At 34.9% G+C, this 19,615-nt stretch overlaps 1 protein-coding gene across 1 annotated transcript in view; it reads right to left on the reverse strand.

Moving 5' to 3' along the window:
* Positions 1–19,318, reverse strand: part of LOC113359371 (endoglucanase 4-like) — a 48,894-nt gene extending 29,576 nt beyond the window's left edge. Inside the window, exon 1 of the mRNA XM_026603017.1 lies at positions 19,163–19,318. Within this exon, the coding sequence (XP_026458802.1) occupies positions 19,163–19,318 (156 nt within the window). The remainder of the gene's footprint in view (positions 1–19,162) is intronic.
* Between the last annotated feature and the right edge of the window lie 297 nt (positions 19,319–19,615).

Raw genomic sequence — 19,615 nt, forward strand, 5'->3', positions numbered from 1 at the left:
TAACTAGAGTATAATCATTCACAGCTTCGCAGTTATGTTTTTAAAATGCACGAATTGAAAGACACGTTAGGAATGAAACAGTTCAAGTCAAATATTACTAACCTCAAGAGGAAGGATGATGTCGTAGTTGTAGCTCTTTACTTCTTCACATTCTTCAAGTCTTCACGTAATACTTGTAAGTCTCATATCCTAGTAACTTTCTAGCTAACCTATACGAAGTTGACTCTAGTAATCTTTAAATGAGTTTTGGTTCACCAAAATATGACAACCAAACTTGACATACCAACGCTTGGTGGGTTCAACCAAGCTATGCTCTAAGAATTACCACCTTGAAAGCATAACTAGACTCTCTCAAGATCAGATCTTCCTTGAAGATTCAATCCTTAGAAGAGAATCTTAGTAAAAGCATTGATCAAAGAGGACTGAGATCATAAGATTATCAGTTTCAGATGAATACAATGCCTTAAAGTCTCATATGATTCTGAGATTAAGACAGTTTTCGAACTTGTCAAAAAGATGAAAGATGAAAATCATTCCTTAATGTCAAAATATCAACCGGTAATATCCTATCCAGGTAAATCCATAAATTCTGATTTGACTTATTCCTCAAAAATGAAAAAGTATGACATTGAAGGCTTACGGAATAAATTTTCAACTTCTAAAGAAGCTTTGGTACTCTCTAGTGATTAAAGATAAACTACTCATATCAGAGTATCCCACAACATCACAATCATTATTACAAATGATGTTTTTATTGTGGAATTAAAAGTAATGTTTTAAGAGATTGTCAACAATCATTTTGTTCAAGCTCTAAAAGAACAACTTCTAATCAAGGGTGTAACAAGCGACCTTTTTCGGAAGAATTCATACATAACTCTGATTTTCTCAGATCAAAGAGTTCCTACAAAAATCCTCAGAAGGGATTTCAAAGAGTAGTATATCACAAAAGGGAAGAGAACCTCAAGACTAGCAATTCATGGAGATGGGTACCAAAGAAGACTGTGGAACCAAACAAAAAGGAATATGGCAAACTCTTCAGTTCATCACTACATAAGGTAATACCTACATATCTTGATGATAGTCCTTTCTATGATAAGTTTGTTTCATCTTACCAGAGAAGTAAGATCCCTAAGAAAACGGATAAAGGAAGATTCTCTACAAGTATTAAAAAGAATAATCTGTCTCAACTAGATACTTAGTATGTTGATTATATACACTAACTCATGAAGTGCTCAAACTTTTGTTTGATGAGTTTAGTGTATGTATAGCGCAATAGTCAAAAGCTTGCGAGATATATGGAAAATATTCACAAGAAGGCACTTTCTTAAAACTTTTAATTAGAAAAAAACTTCGGTTTCTTTATATTAAAGGAGAGTATTATTGATTTCCATAATCAGTGACCAAGTCTTTGGAAAATATTGTTATTTAAAATATTGGCAATTTTTTATGTCTCTTAAGGAGAAAATCTTGTCTACTCCTCTTAGAAAAAGAATTATGTACAATACTGATTACCATGCAAAACTCTTTGCAAGGGTTTTAAAAAGGTATGCTGAAAAAATGGCATGTGATCCTTCTGTATTCTTCAACTCCAATGGATTAGATGGAAGTGGAACAACCTCTTGCAATAATAGAAATTTGTCATACTGCATGATCGATTATGAAAAAGAGTTTCACAAAATGGCACGTACCTGTGCAGAAAAAAAAGTCAGAGCTCATGATGTTGAAGCGTTCACTTGAGAAATCCCTGCTTGTTCAAGCTTATCTTGTCAAACAACAAGAATTTCTTCTGGACAGAATAAACGAGCGAGAACCTAACTTACTCAAGGTTGAGGAATTATTCTTTGATCAAGGATCTCTTCAAGGAATTTTAATAATTATTCCTATTAATATAAAAAGATCTCAACATCATGAGGAGATTTGATCTTCAAATCCCTTCTATTTAAAAATAGACTATTCAATGTATTGATTTATTTCGATATTTTGTATAAGGTCTATTTGAATAAAACTATCTATTTGTGAATGAATAAATTTTATTTTATAATCTTTGTTTCTTTATTTGATAGTTTCCGATTGCATAGCCTGTTTAAATTTATTTTCTTTCGGTTATGAGATGTTTAGTTTCGGTTTTTATTAACCTAATTATTCGATCTCATATTGTGTTTCCCTTATGATTTGTGTGGATTTTTGATTTAGCGGGATTAAGTTATAGTCCTTTTTGGTAGGCTTTATCAAAGGATCATAAGGTGTTCCGATTGAAACTCATATGTGAAAAGTCACAATATGTTGATAATCAATTTATGTTTACATAAGTTGTGTTTAACATAACATATGTGTTTCGGGTTTAAACTTGAGTTTATTGCATATATTTTGCTTTTGTTTAACAAAATTTCTGTACAATTAATATGTTCCATTATGTTGTATAGATTGATTATTGTGATTTAATTGTTTATGGTTAAGAAAAACTGTGTCAATTGTTGACTTATGATTTGGTATCTTTTTTATTTTTTGGTATCAAGTATTTTTGATTAACTAAATTCGGTGCAATTGCGGAGCTTACATTTGTTATATTTATTTCAATTTCTTCCGGTTAAGAAAACTATATCAAGTCAATTTATTTGGTTTGTTTCTATTATTTTTGGCTTAACGAAATTTCGGGGTCATTTGTTTAGTCCATTTGATTCCGGATAAGAGAAACTAAGTTAATTCTGATCTTAGTTAGACTTATCAATTGTAGATTCGGTTATTCAAGTCTAATCGAATGCCTTGACAAGAAAAACTATTTAACTAACCTAGTGTTTGTCTTGTCTAAAGGGAAAGGTCTAAGTTTATAAAATAATTAGAGCCTGATAAGAGAAATATGGTTAATTCTGATCTTTATTTGTGTCTTGTCAAAATAAGCGGTTGTACATACACAATCGGTTCGACAAAAGAATTAAGTTATCTTAATCGATTTGTCAGACTAAAGGGAAAATTGCTTCGGGCAATTGTTTCCTTGATAACATACTAAATCTAGATTACTTTTGTAGATTCGGTTTTAGTATTGGTTATTTAAAATGGTATGTGATAACTTCATGCTTAACTCTTATAGGTTGTACGAGTCTTATTAGATATGTAATATCCTTTCGGTTTGTCATTTTGTTTGCTCGTACCTTTGTCATTTTTGCGACAAAAAGGGGGAAAAATATATGGAGTAAACAAATGATTTTTAATCACTAGGAAAGGTGTTAGAGCATTGCTCGGTCGAACTCGCAAGCGTTGATATCTCAAGCTTGTTTGTCAAATTTAGTTGTCAAAACTATATGTCTTGATTTCTAGTCTACTTATAGCTAAATCTCGGACTAGGATAGTTAAGTGTAGTTGAGCTCCAGACTCCACGTCGATCATCTTACGAAGACGAAGAACTTCTCAAGGAACCAGTGGAACTTCATCCGACTAAAAGGTATGTGGAGACTTGAACTTATCTATCACTCAAAAGTCTATCTACTCTATCTCCTACTCTTGAGACAAAAGTCGTATAAGTGTGATAGTTTTCATACATACACATTTCCTATTTCGAGCCGAGTTTACTCGCCTATCTATTTCTTGAAATATGTGTTAGTAATCTTTCGTTTTAACCATTTTTCATCTTTATCCGTCGCGAAAGTCATGATGACGTTTCAATCTTGAAATAGCTTTGATGACGATAGTTGTGAGTAACGACTGTTATAACATTATAGAATAATGTTTCAATGATTGAAATGTGGAGTTGAGATTACTATAGGATCAGAATCTCGCAACAATAATATCTTAGCGAAATTATCAACAACACAACACAACAGCGTCGCAGAACAATTTCATAAATGATATAGTAAACGACGTCAGCTAAAATCATGAGAAAGATGTGATGGTCCTGCGAAAATTAGAGAGTTTGAGAGATTAAGATTTGTAAGGTTGCGAGAATGTCGCAAGTCATATTCGAAAATAAAGGACAGATTAGATGTCATCCACTATGTATTTCCCTATAAATAGTCGTTCAGTTGTAAATGAGAGGGGGAGATCTTTTTTGAGTAAGAAACAAGTAAATAGGAGAGAGAAAGTCTAGAGCAGAGGTCATTTTTGATTCCTTTATCTTTTCTTGTAAGAATATTCAAAGATGGATCAATAAAAACTAAGAGTGTAAATCTAAAAATGAGTTGAATAATAATGAAATCATATGAGGGGTGTAGTGTAGGATTTCCTGCAACTACATAATGGCGCTAGAAACAGGGAATTGAAAGTTGAAAATTGTTGTTGAGAATGTTCAAATCAAGAAAGTGATTAAATAAATCAGTGAACCAGTTAAAAGAAAGATGATTAGAATTAATAAAGATGGCAAAAGATTAGAGTGTAATGTGATAACAAAAACGATGGTTAATGAATTCCATGAAAACATCAAAGGAAGAATACATAAACGAAATTTTGAAGGAAGGAAGGTTATGGCGGTAGAAAAGACATCACCCTTGAAAGATTGGAAAAAGCAAAAAATTACATTCATGGCGGCAGAAATACCAAAAGAAAATTTGAACCACACATCTCCATTGGTTATTACAGTGCCTATTACGCGAAAAGAGAAGGAGACAACAACAAAATCCACGGGAGAATGGATATTGAACAGAACTTTAATCGATACGGGAAGTTCAGTGGATATAATATTTTATCATGCATTCCGGGGAATAGGATTTAAATACGAAGAAATGTCCAGTTCAACATATTTTATTCACGGCTTTGGAAAATCCACAACAAAACCTAAAGGAGAAATAGTGGTACGAATTCCACTTGGAGAGATCGAAACACACATAACACTATGCGTGGTGGATATGGAATCGCCATATAATATGTTATTAGGAAGACCATGGATACATGCGATAAAAGCTGTAGTATCAACGTTGCATCAATGTATTAAATTCCCCACACCAAATTGAATAGGTGAAATCAGAGGAGATGTTGACAATGCGAAATTATGTCATCAAATTGAAGTAAAGCATTATGAAGGACAAGCAAAAAAGAAACAATTTCGCAGAAATTTGGCAAAGGAAGCAAAGAAAGAAGAAGAATTTAGAGTATATGTGATAAGGGAAAAAAAAGGCAAAGCAATACCCAGTGAAATTTCGGAAGAAGGAGAAGGACCTGTGAAAACAATAAAATAACCAACACCAATGGGAGAACCTAAACCCAGTTACACTGCCGCAGAACCAACAAAATAAATAAACGTTGGGACTATAGAAGAACCTCTAATATTGAGAATTGGAACCAAAATGGATGTGGAAGAAGAAGAAAGAACTGTAAACCTTTTGCGAGAATATAAAGATGTTTTCGCAGGAAGCATGGATGAGATACCGGGAATAGATCCATCAATTGCATGTCACAAGTTGGAGATTAACAAAAATATGAGACCATTTAAACAGAGAATAAGAAAAATTGCAACAACGTACCATTCCCAAATAGAAGAAGAACTACAAAAAATGCTTGATGCGGGAATCATAAGAGAAGCTAAATACCCAGAATGGATAGTGAATATGGTCATTGTCCCAAAGAAAAACAAAGGAATCAGGATTTTCATAGATTTCACTGATTTAAACAAAGCTTTCCCCGAAGATAGTTTTCCGTTACCAGATATTCCTCAAATGGTGGAATCCGCAGCGGGAAATGATAGAGTATCATCTTTAGATGGGTACAAAGGGTATAACCAAACCCCTATCGCTGAAGAAGATCAAGAACATACTGCTTTCTTCGCCCCTAGAGGTTTATATTGTTACACGAAAATGCCATTTGGTTTGTGAAATGTGGGAGCGACATACCAAAGAATGGTAGAGAAGGTGTTCGCAAAATGGATACACAAAACATTGGAAGTATACGTGGATGACATGTTAGTAAAGAGTAAAGAAGCTAAAGACCATGTACAAGACCTGAGGGAGATTTTTGAACAAATGCGACAGTATAACATTAAATTGAATCCTGAGAAGTGTACTATTGGGGATGCATCGGGAAAAATTTTAGGCTACATTGTATCAAAGGAAGGAATACAGGTTGATCCAGAAAAAGTGCAAGCAGTTCGTGACATTCCAACACCAGCAAAAATAAAAGATGTACATAAGTTGAATGGGCTTCTAGCTTCGCTGGGGAGATTCATTTCGCGATCATCAGACAAATGCAAATATTTTTTCGATATACTCAAGAAGGGTGCGAAATTTAAATGGACTGATGGATGTGAAAAGCTTTTCAAGGGATCAAAGAACATCTGATGAAGACAACTATTTTACAAAAAGCAGAATTAGGACAAGAATTATTGATCTATCTTGCGACGACGTCACATGCATTAAGTGTTATGTTATTGCTAGTAGACGCAGAAGTGGAGAAACCCATTTATTACATTAGCAAAACTTTTAATACTGCCGAGAAGAATTACTCAAAGATTGAGAAGTTAATCTTATCATTAGTTTATGCATCATTTAAGCTCCGCATATATTTTCAGGCGCATAAGATAAAGGTATTAACAAAAGTACCAATTGAATCAGTGATGAAGAATTCTAAAAGATCAGGAAGAGTGGAGAGATGGAATGCACAAGTAGGCCACTTTGATATTAAATATGAAATTTTGTCTTCACAAAAGTCACAAGTTGTTGCAGAGTTCTTGGTAGAATTTCCTTTAGAAGAAGATGAAGCAGTAGAAGAAATGATGGATATAGAAGAAGAACAAGGAGATCCAAAAGATTTATTAAAAAAACCAAATAGATGGGAGATATTGGTAAATGTATCATCAAATGGAGAAGGAAATGGAGTTGGAATTGTTTTAATTTCACCAGAAGGAATAAAGATGGCTTTTTCATTCAGATTGGAATTCGCATCCACTAATAATGAAACGGAATATGAAGTTGTGATACATGCCTTAAAATTCACAATAGAAATGAAACTAGAAAATGCCAGGATCACTAGTGATTCGCAGCTAGTTATTCGCCAAATAAAGGGAGAGTATACTACAAATGAACCATCCTTGAAGAAATACAAGAAGCTCGTTGAAGAATTGTCAGCGAAAATCCCAAAAATAAAATGGAGGCACATTTCAAGAAAGGATAACAGACTCGCAGACGCTTTTGCTTTCATCTCAAGCATGATGACAGATCCAACTGCGAGATGCATAAAAATACAAACACTTCTATCACCATCAATCAATAAAGAAGAAGAAGAAGTGGATGTGATGATAATAGACAATGAAGAAGAAGAAGAACAAACGAACAATATCGCAGACAGGAGAATGGAACTTCATGCATATTTGGCGAAAGGAGAAACATAGTGGGGAAAATGGAACATAGTGGGGAATGGAACTTCATACTAAAAATGTTACATAGTGGGGATGCTGGCAATGATAGCGGGGGAAGATCTTTGGCACATAGAGAAAAAATGCAAGGCTATTACTGGTCGTACATGCACGAAGATGCGAAACAAATATCAAGGCGCTGCGAAGATTGTCAGCGGCATGGAAATAAAATACATGCACCTGGAGCACCGTTATCATCTTCAACCAGTGTGTGGCCTTTTGGAAAGTGGGGCTTAGATATTGTGGGGCCATTTTTACCAGGTTCTGGACAAAGAAGATATTTAATAGTCGCAACAGATTATTTCACAAAATGGACAGAAGTGAAAGCAGTACAGCATATTCGCGACAAAGATATCTTTACGTTCATATTCGAAAATATCATTTGCAGATTTGGAATTCCTGCGCAGTTGGTATCTGATAATGGGAAACAATTTGAAGGACATAATATAGAAATGCTACTTAATGCATTCAAGATAAAATGTGGAAAGTCTACTCCTTTGTATCCACAAGCTAATGGGCAGGTAGAAGCAACAAACAAAACAATTGCAGATATATTAAAGAAGAAATTGGAAGGACATCACATAACATGGTGCGAACAAGTACATAATGCATTATGGGCTTATAATACACTAGAAGAGAAGCTACTGGAATGTAACCTTTTTGTTTAACATACGGAGTTGAAGTAGTGTTACCAACATAAGTTGTTATTCCGACAACAAAAAGAGAAGCTTGGGAGAAAAATCTTAGTGCGGGTTTGATCTTAAATAAACTTGATGAATTAGAAGAAAGAAGAGAAAAATCTTTACAACATATGGAGAATTATCAGCGAAGATTAGCCCGAAAATATAATAAACGTGTCAAAGTACGCGAATTCCAACCAGGAGATTTAGTTCTGCGAGAGACACCAATATATCAGCAAGAAAATGGTGGAAAATTAGCGAAAAAATGGGATGGACCTTACATCATTAAGGAGATAGTTGGAACAGGAGCTTATAGATTAATGGATCCAGAAGGTAGAGATGTTGGCCATAGACTTGACAGACCATGGAACAGGTTGTACTTCAAAAGATATTACTCGTAAGAAGCTTTGAGAAGTTATGGATTCTGAAAGAATAGTTGCAAGATTATTCATATCAAAACAAGATCATGATGTGCGAAATTTTCGCGGAGATAATCACAGAACAATGACATAAAAGAAAGGGGCGAACCTTAATGGCGTTCACCCTAGTTCGCGAATAAAATTTCGCAAGAGGCAAATGTAAGACCTAAAGTACGTCATATTAGGGGGTACATGTTGCATGGCTCATGGAAAGGCTACACCGCTACCGGAACCTGAGTCATGGAAATTTGGGGTCAATAAAGCCCATCCGGGAGAGGCACCTTGGATTCTCAGCTTAAGCATATGACTTGGGTTGGGCGACTAAGGTAATAAGGACTCTCCCAAGGAGTGCAGATCTGATAGGCGCCGAGGTACACGGTTGAGTCAAGAGTGCCAGGGACGTTTGAAGCGTACCTTGCCATTCTTGACAAGTCTTGGCTTATACTGCACTCGCCCCGAAGAAAACCCCACTTAGGGTGCAGTCTCGTAACCATAAGCCCTATAGGTAAAAGGGATAAGAGCCTGCGAAAACAACTGGTTTTTGTTAATACTGGATGGGAGGAGCTAACCTTGTATGGTATAAGTACGCCTCCTTGAAGGGGAAACCAGGGGGGAGATAAGGGCGGCACCCTCCATTAGGGAGCTGATAAGTGTCTTAAGACTCAAATGTCATGAGGCTTTTTATTCGCAAGGGTATTAAGGCTTGTCATATTTGTGCAACAATCCTGAAGAGGCAATAATACAAAAGAAAAAGATAAGACGAGATCAATGGGTTTTCGCATGAAAGTGCGAAGACGTCCTGCAATTTCGTCGCAAGACGACAATGTCATGGGGCTTTATTTTCGCAAGAATATTTAGGCCTGTCATATTGTCGCAACATTCCTGAAGAGGCCATAATACAAAAGAAAAATTGAAGGCAAGATCAATGGGTTTTTGCATGAAAGTGCAAGGACGTCCTGCGATTTTGTCGCAATGACAAGAGGTGGCATAATAAGACCTTTAATTAGGAAGGCAAAATAAGACCACATGATAAAACAAAATATTTATAAGTATTCGTAACAGATTATTTTTTGCAAGAAAGATAATGAGAGGCAAGTATGGGAATCAATAAACAAGAAGCATTATCTTTCTCATCAGCAAAATACTAAAAGGAAAAATTGATTCCAAAGTTGGTTGAAGAATATTATTCGCAAAAGTGATAAAAATAAGACAATTCAAGAAGATAAAACTAGATAAGAATATCAAGCTTCAGTATTAATTCCAGTAGCAGGAGATAACAGACGTTCTTCGCCAATGTTCTCATTATCGCAAGCCTCTCCTTCATTTCGGTTCTGATCTTCGCCTTGAATAACACCTTGATTATCGCCAGCAATTACTTCTTCAGGAGAGATTTCTTTCTCATTTTGATTAACACCAGCATATGCTTCCTTGGAAGGAATTTCCTCTCCATCTTCCAAGAAATCATCCTCTGCACCAATTTCATAATCATAATCACTATCAGCAGGACGAGGAACTTCATCATCATCTACTTATAAAGGTTCAATTGATGTAGGAGGAAGTGATTTGGACAATAAAATATCATTTACAAGGACTTCAGCCAGAGATGAACTTGACGAAGAAGTGCTCTCTGATGATTCCTATCTTGAATATCCTTAAAATAAGCAAGATAATCAAGTCTTCTTTCTGCTCGGTCGCGAGAACCAGTAAGGGCAGAGACGAGCAATGCATTTTCTTTGCGAATTTTGGCATATTTAGCCTCCAAAACAGAAATGGAGGAATGAAGATTCTTCTCAGACTCTGCGAAAGGTAGAATACAAAATTTCAATAAGATAAAGAACTCAGAAAAATATGACAAAGAAAAGATAGTTAAGGCAGTCAAACTATTATGACTACCTTCCTTTTGCGAAATAAGGTGTTGAATCAAGGACAGATAACTATTCTCCCAACGGTCCATTGCGTCATCAAATTTATCTCCAACTAAACCTTTAAGTCGAGACTGAAGATTTTTCTCTTTAGAAATAAGAAAGGCATTTTTCTTCGCAAGAGAAGAATAAGACTCTTCTAATTTGGAATATTGTTCTTTAAGTTGATTCGCCTTTACACTTAAAGCTATTCTACCTTGAATGAGTGTATCTCTTTCAGCGATAGATGACTATGTTACTTCTTTAAGTTCATTTCTCAAAGAGCGAAGAGATTGCTCTTGGTCATCACATACTTTCTGAAGAATGCTAAGTTGTTGCGAAGATATCGCCATCTTGTTTAAACAAGTTCGCTTCTCTTGAGATTAGGTTTTATTCTCATCTGATAAAGTTTACATCCCTAAATTAGCTTTAGTTAAAGAATAAGAAAGGCGAGATACTTCATTACTTAATAAATCTTGTCGCTGAACTAATTGGGTATTTTCATTGGTAAGATTATTTATGTGATCAAGAGAATATGAATAGAGGTTATCTAATTGGTTATATTGATCCATCAAAATTTCTTTATCAACACGGGCTTCTTCAACAGCAGATTCAAATTGATATCTCTCTATTATTCGTTTCTGGTTCAAGGCTTAACATGCGAAAGAGGGATTTCAAGGATAATTAAATATGGGAAGGATAAAACCATTAAAAAGGCAAATTGAACACACATATAAGAAGATCATACCTCTCAATTCATCATTCTTCTTGCGAAGATTGTCACGATCCAACAAAACATTCTGAAGCTTTTGATTTTCTAGACGAAGAGCATTACACTCTTTTTCCAAAGCTGTTTGCGAAGCAGCTCTGTCAGAACCTAAATGCTTGCTCAGAATTTCGCAAACATTAGACTTGACAGGATCAATGGAGGACTTCAGACAAAACTTTGAAAGAAATATCTATTCCTTCCACGGTTTCTTTCGAAAGGGGAAGAGACTCAGGCAGAGAACTGGCAATGATAGAAGGTTGAGAAACGTTCTCAATAGGAAGAGAAGAAGTTTCATTCACAGAAGGATCAACAAAGAGGGTTTCAATCACTGAAAGATCAGTTGAAGAAATGAAGTTTGAGGCAGCTTTTTCGCGAATTGGAGATAAGGGTTTATCTTACGAAGATGTCGCAGGAGATTTAGAAGAGATAAGTAAGTGGAATGGAACAGAAGTTTGAACATTTTTAAGGTGGCGGGATTTCTTGATAGGTTTACTGACATCCTTATCACCCTGCGAATTACAATCCAGATAAGAAACAGAGGCAACAATATTGTTATTAGAAAAGGATAATGTTTCTTACTACCTTCTCATTCACAGACTTTCTTTTATGCGCAACAACTTTATGCTGCGGTTTGGGAATGTTAGGGTTCTGAACCGTAAACTTAGTGTTGGAGGCGCTTTTTCTGAAATAACAACAGTATGGGAATCACATAAACAACATCAAATAAGGCAGTAAACAAGATCAATTTCAGCAAAACCCATAAGGAAGAAAAAAGAAAACTAACCTTGATGAATCCATGGAAAACACTAGCAGAAAGATTATTTCGAAGAAAATCACGAATGATGAAGATTTGCAAAAGAAATAGTATGAAGATGAAGAAGAACTTAAAAATATTGAAGAATAAATAAGAAAAGTTGCAATAACAGAATTTGCAGAAGAACGATGAAGTTGCAGAGAAAATAAAAATAAAGAAAAAGAGAGTGAGAAAGAATATATATAGAGGGATTTTTTCCTCGAGAAGATAAACACGATTAATACGGAAAGATATAAGCGGTTAAAAAGCACCGGTTACAAAAGACGTGTCAAGAAACGGATGGAAGAAAGAATACATGTGATAAATACAGAATATGAAGAGAGGAACAGCTGCGGCGTTTCTCACATCATTTTCTAATTCGCATAAAAGATATGAGAAGAGGCAAGATGTAGGATCAGAATCTCGCAACAATAATATCTTAGCGAAATTATCAACAACACAACACAACAGCGTCGCAGAACAATTTCATAAATGATATAATAAACGACGTCAGCTAAAATCATGAGAAAGATGTGATAGTCCTGGGAAAATTAGAGAGTTTGCGATATTAAGATTTGTAAGGTTGCGAGAATGTCGCAAGTCATATTCGAAAATAAAGGACAGATTAGCTGTCATCCACTATGTATTTCCCTATAAATAGTCGTTCAGTTGTAAAGGAGATGGGGAGATCTTTTTTGAGTAAGAAACAAGTAAATAGGAGAGAGAAAGTCTAGAGCAGAGGTCATTCTTGATTCCTTTATATTTTCTTGTAAGAATATTCAAAGATGGATCAATAAAAATTAAGAGTGTAAATCTAAAAATGAGTTGAATAATAATGAAATCATATGAGGGGTGTAGCGTAGGATTTCCTGCAACTACAATTACCATCTATGGATATAAGCATATATAGTGTGTTCGCACATTAATGTATAAATCCATGTGTCGGAAACCAAGTGTGTGCATATGTGTGCACACGGTATTAGTAATGGAGACATGTTGGGTACGCGTACTAGCGGAACTTTTCCTCCCGGAAAATTCTGCCGAGTTTGGAGTTTACGAACTCATAAACCAGTCACCTTAGGTACGCGTACTGGCTGAACTTTTCTACCCGACAAATTCTGTTGAGTTTGGAAACTCAAATCCGGTAGCTAAGGTACGCATACCCTTACGCGTACCCAAGCTGGTTATTTCTCAAATCGGTAGTTCATGAACTTAAACAATAAATTATAAGGAATGCAATCTTTGCAAACCGTGGCTATATTTTTCATGAATTGATTCTAATGAATCAAACTGATTTTGTTTCAATTGTGTATATGCATAAAGACCTAAGCAATTGAATAACTCTTCAACTAGTTCTTTTGAAGTCATTTGAACTAGTTATGAGAAAGATGAATACGGTTAATATGAAAGTGCTCATATGGATAACCATTGGTTAACTATTTGTGAACCAACTAAGTGTACATGTTTAGGTACGGTTACTCAAACCTAAATGAAATACATTTCATTTGTATGTGACAAGCTAAGTTTCGATCTAATGGTTGAAAGATATTAGCTTGGTTAAATCAGGTTTTTCATCTAACGGTGAATATTGAATGCTTTGTTACTAAGCTAACATTGATTGCAAACCCTGATCTGAAAACTATATAAAGGAGAACTCTAGCAACTGGAAAAACTAATCTCCACACCTCCTGTGTGATACTAGTTGGTTTAGATAGAGTTGATTCTCCTTTAACCTTAGATTTCTTCTCGAGACCCTGTATGTTAACGATTTAAAGACTTCATTGGGATTGTGAAGCCAGACGAAACTACTTCTCTTATAGTTGAGCGATCTGATCTTGCCATGTTCTATCGTACGAGTTCAATTGAAAGATTGGATTGAGATTATATCTTTGATAGGGCAAGATAAAAAGAAATCACAAACATCTTCGTTTCATCGTTTGTGATTCCACAATATCTTGTTTTGCTACCATACGATTAAGATTATTGTGAGGTTATTGATAATTCTAGGATGTTCTTCGGGAATATAAGTCCGGGTTATCGATTAGTTCATGTTCACCTTGATTTTATCAAAAGACAGAACAAACTCGTAGGTTTATCTGTGGGAGACAGATTTATCTATTATCGGAGACTTTTCTGTGTGATACATATTTGTTTGTTCAAGTCTTCGACTTTGGGTCGTAGAAACTCTTGGTTGTGGGTGAGATCAACTAAGGGAATCAAGTGTGTAGTATCTTGATGGGATCAGAGACATAACGAGAGCAGTTGTACCTTGAATCAGTGTGAGATTGATTAGGGTTCAACTACAATCCAGACCGAAGTTAGTTTGTAGTAGGCTAGTGTCTATAGAGGCTTAATACAGTGTGGTGTTCAATCTGGACTAGGTCCCAGGGTTTTTCTGCATTTGCGGTTTCCTCGTTTACAAAACTTCTGGTGTCTGTGTTATTTCTATTCCGCATTATATTTTGTTATGTAATAAAAATATCACAGGTTGTGCGTTGTATCGATCAATTGTGAAATCCAACCTTTAGTTGTTGATTGGAAATTGATTGGTCCTTGGATATTGGTCTTTGGTACCATCCAAGTTTATATCTCTTGTATTTGATAAAGACTCATTTATTTTTGAATATATGCAGGTTATTGTGTTGTTGAAACTTGGAATCAAGCGTATGAAGAATGGATTATTTTGTAATTCGTTTATCTCTATATGTAATAGAGTTTTGTCACTAAAATTGACAAAGGGGGAGATTGTTAGAGCATAGCTCGATTGAACTCACCAAGCGTTGGTATGTCAAGTTTGGTTGTCATATTTAAGTATCAAAGTTCATCTAGAGTCGCTTGATTAAATACTAGAGTCAACTTCGTTTAGGTTAGACTAGAAAGTCTAGGAATGTTGAGACGTACAAGTATTAATCCGAAGACCTGAAGAATGTGAAGAAGTAACGACTACAACGATGACATCATCTTTCCACTTGAGGTAGTAATATTGACTTGATCCTGTTTACATTCCTAACGTATTTTTCAAGTCGGATTATATTGAAAACATAACATATGTGAAGTTGTATATAAATAATACTCTAGTGGTTATACTTGGTCATATCATTATGATCAAAGTGTCGAGGAATTTATTGAATTACGAAGTATAAACGCTTATCTTTTGGAACTTCGTAAATATGACATTAGCATAATCTTTGTATTTAGTCACTGATTATGTGCAAGATATAGGTATGATTTCGCCCTAGGAAACAATATTATATAACATTCGTTTAAAGGAAGTACATATATGAACTTGTTTCATAATCGAAAGGAAGTCATGACTGGTCAGGTTCTTTATTGAATATCTTTTGAATGACCAATATAAGATGACAAGGTAGAACCTATCTTAACTTGTTGAGATTTTAGGTATAACCGGTCATAGCCCATATTGTATAGTATGTTGTAGTTGGCCACAAGCTAGTTTGTGAAGCATGGTGTAACCGATCACAAGCTATATTTGGAAGTTAGTTGTAATTGGTCACAAGCTACCTTTTGAAAGCATGGTGTAACCGGTCAAAAGCTAATTTGGGAAGTTAGTTGTAGTCAGTCACAAGTTTCTCTAGGAACCAAGGTGTAACCGATCACAAACTAACTCGGGAAGTAAGGTGTAACCGATCACAAGCTACCTCTTGGAAGCAAGGTGTAACCGTTCACAACATAGTTTAGGAAGCATGGTATAACCGATCACAAATTACATTGTGATTTTGGTACAACCGATCCCAAGGAGCAATACCGAGTTTCCAATATTCACATATATGTTTTGTGTGAAGCTTGGAATTAGGGTTTTCTGTGAAACTTCTAGATGTCGGCATTATTAGAACATGTACATAACTGTTATCATTCATTGTTCAAAGATATTCCTTAATACTCAAAGTGACCCGAGGACCAAAAAATTGAAAAGCATTTAATTATGATTTTCATAATATATGTGTTAATTACCAACATTTAAAGCATATCCTCTGGAAAATATTATTAGTTAATGTGCTAGACTAATAATTGAAGTTTTCTAAGGGAGTTTTCAGAAATATAGTTTGGTAATTAATTAGAAATAGGAAAACCGAAATTAGGTAATTTAATGTGAATATCTTGAGAATATTTTCGATTTTGGAATTTCCTTGTTGTCCAAACAACCTTGGTCTATAAATTCTTGATTTTTCATTTCTTGCAAACTATCCTAAGATCCAGGCAAACTTCATTCTTTTTGTTTGTGGTGGAGCCGTCTATTTGGAGAGGAAAGTACCCTAATGAGACGAAATCTCTTACGACCCATCGTTTAAAGAGTTTTGTGAGATCAAGGAACTCTATGTGTACCGCTGGTGGGAAACTAGATAATTACAATGTTATTTTAGTTCTCGATTATTGATTTGATTGACTAACAGTTGTTGAAACTTTGATTGCACCTAGTTTGTTTATTCTTGAAAACCTTCTCTTCTGATATAAGGCTCACTCAAACTAGATCAAAGTATTGACGGGATATTTAGAACCATTTTCGGATCTAAAGACACCTTGTGATAATCCATTGTTAACAAACTTCGTTCTGTGTGTGATTTATCACAAGAGGATTCAAGTGGTGTTGTGTAGGATATTATTGAAGACAAACGAAGATCTGAAGACGATGTAGTTTTTCTTATTTGTTTTCGTATCTTATGAATTGTGTGCACAAACCTTGATCGGTGAGGATCCAACTAGAATCGTGTTTATCTTTGATATACTTGATTGGATAGTTGTGTGAGATCGGCATCACCTTATAGTTTATCTTTAAGACTATATTGATTGATTGCAAATCTAAGATTTGATTATTTCGGTAATCAAAGTTTAGATTAATCTAACCAGACAAAGGAGTTTATTAGGTTAAACAGAATATCCTTTGTCAAGGACTCATAATATCTTATTATCAAAATTGAATAGAGTGGTTACCAAACAGATTTATCCTTTACTATTTGGAATACGATCAAAAGGATTGGTGATTCACCTGCGTCACTCTAGAAGTTGAAGGCGCAAAAATACTGAGGAAACTAAGTATCTAGGGGTAGTATACTTGGTCTGAACTATATGAAGTTGGTGTTAGATTTTATATAGCGGTTTAATTCTGAGAGTATTCAAAACTGGACTAGGTCCCGGGATTTTTATGCATTTGCAGTTTCTTCGTTAAAAAAATATGGTTGTGTCATTTACTTTGTTTTTCGCATTATAATTGTTATTATAATTAAGTAAATTACACACGTACGTTAATCTGAATTACTTGACATTGATACTAATAGTCTATCGATTATTACCGTAACTATTGTCAAGTAAATATCTTGTTGTTGTATTTTTTCAACCTCGTCCATAAGCAATCACACAAGTTATATGAATTAATATGAATTGTCTCGACTCTGTCCATAGATGATCACTCAAGATACCGTACTTATAAGTTGATATTTAAAAGATTGTGTTGTATTTGGGTACCCTCTTCTTTTCACTTTTCTAACACTACTTTAATAACTTGTCAATACACCTTTTAATTTCTACACATTTCATTGCATGTGTTCTATCATGTACACCTTAATATTTTCTTCTCTGCCAGTACATGTGCATAATAATGTACTCCTTTTTAGTATTTTTTCTTAACATTTAATATACCCTGAAGTCTGACACAAGTCTACATTCAAAACATGAATATTGAAACTAATAAAAAGATTAATTCAAGGTCTTTATAATAATGATAAGTCTTAAACAGAAAGTTAAATTGAAATTTAAAAAGTTATTTAGATATTAAAAACTTTTTGAAGCAATTCAGAAAGTGATCTTGTATGAAGATTAAAAAGTCCTCTTCCTCTTCAATGGTTGCATTCCTTTACTCTCACACCACTCCTTGTATGTTTCATCCTTTGCTACATCCCACACTTTTTTAAAACCTCCGATTTTTTTCAGCATCCTGGCCACCATTTTTGATCTCATTTGCTGACAAATATCTTCGGCCTTCTGCTCATCTCTATCTAGACTTTTTGTTTTCTTGAGACTTTGTTTCATAAAGTAACAAGTGTATATGAGGCAGTCCGAGTTGATTCCTCGTGTCGGGCATGTCATGACGTTTATTTCATGCTCTTTTATAGGTGGATGACTCATTAACGTTCTCTTCTTATTGAGTTCCAATTGCACCGTATCTTCCATTTCCATTAAGAGATTCAAAATCAAATTTCAACAGCGACCAATGCCTTCCTACTTTGAAAGTCTCATGTAGAATGGTTCATGGGGATTACTAAAACTTCTAGATTCTCAAGAATTCCCTTATGAAATCAACCACAAGCTCTTGTACTATGCTGGTGATATTATGCTTCACATAGTACTGCAATCAATAATTTGTTTGAAAGTAAAATGAATTAGGTACACCTAAGTTAGACCAGATATGCGTCAGATATCACACTGGTGTACAAGAATTTACACTCCTATAGAAAACTAACAAATCAAACATTTAGGCCTGACAACATACCATATATCCATGACGTATGATATAGGTGTACAACTATGTACATACCTAAATAAATCTAACAATCAACCATCCATTCCAACACTTAACAGTCCATGTATCAATCATATAGCATACTGGTGTACAACTATGTATACACCTAAAGAAATCCAACAAATCCAACTTCTACAAACACATAGAATATGCCATGTCAATTAGGTGTACAACTATGTACATAATATTAAAGTATCAAAGTAATCTGAATTATATATAACATTTGATTTGTTTGAGAAACCTACACATGCAGTATGACTCATTATTTCATAGCTCAAGTACTTTTTATCATCTGGTGGACGAAAACTATCTCTGACAATTGCTCTTCTACGTTGATAGATGTAGAACTATTGTACCTTTTGATCCAGATCTTTGTTGAACATCGGGTCACGTAGTACTCGTCCCACAATCAGAACATCTTCCTTCAGGTTTTTCTAGTCTCGTCACTTCACAAGCTACAACGTCACGGAATCATAAAGGAAATGTTAACATGATGTACATAGTGGTGCACATAACTTTTTTAAAAGATTCAATCACGTGGAAAGTCCAAGGTATTGTTATGTGAACTTACCCCAGGTTTTCATAGTCAAAGAACTTTTGTATCCTCTTTTTGTCCTTTCCTTGTTTCATGTCTCGCCATAGTGGGTATTGACGAATATCTGGCAATGTGCAGGAGGATGATAGTCATTTTCCTTTTATCTTTAGTGGTGAAGGATAGCCTACATCTTGTACCTTTCCCTTGCCTTTTTGATCGTATTTTACCCTACCTGTTATGTTTTTACCCTCGGTGAAGTTGAGATCTAGCTTTTTTCTTGAAACTCTCTTTTCTTGTGGTGTCTTGAAGAACTTGCTAGCCGTTTTTGTCCTCAACATCTCTGCTTCCTTCATTTTCCCCGTTCTTGTCTTTTCTGAGGTCTTTTCTGATTTATCTTCCTCAACTTCTTGACTGCTGAAAGAAACACCTTGATTCTCTTGGATGAACTACACCGCTTCAGCAACGATCCTTTCTCGTACATATTCACTGGATAATTATTTTTGCGATGACTTTTCTTTAGGATTCTCTTGGATCAATAATGAAAATCTCAGACAATCGTTATGAATCATGGTTGTCAACTTTTCCTTCACTTCAGGTGGTGCCGTTTTATAACAACCTTTTTCGAGCTTCATGAACACAATGTCAGACAA

Source organism: Papaver somniferum, chromosome 3 (assembly GCF_003573695.1).
Source record: "Papaver somniferum cultivar HN1 chromosome 3, ASM357369v1, whole genome shotgun sequence".
NCBI lineage: Eukaryota > Viridiplantae > Streptophyta > Magnoliopsida > Ranunculales > Papaveraceae > Papaver > Papaver somniferum.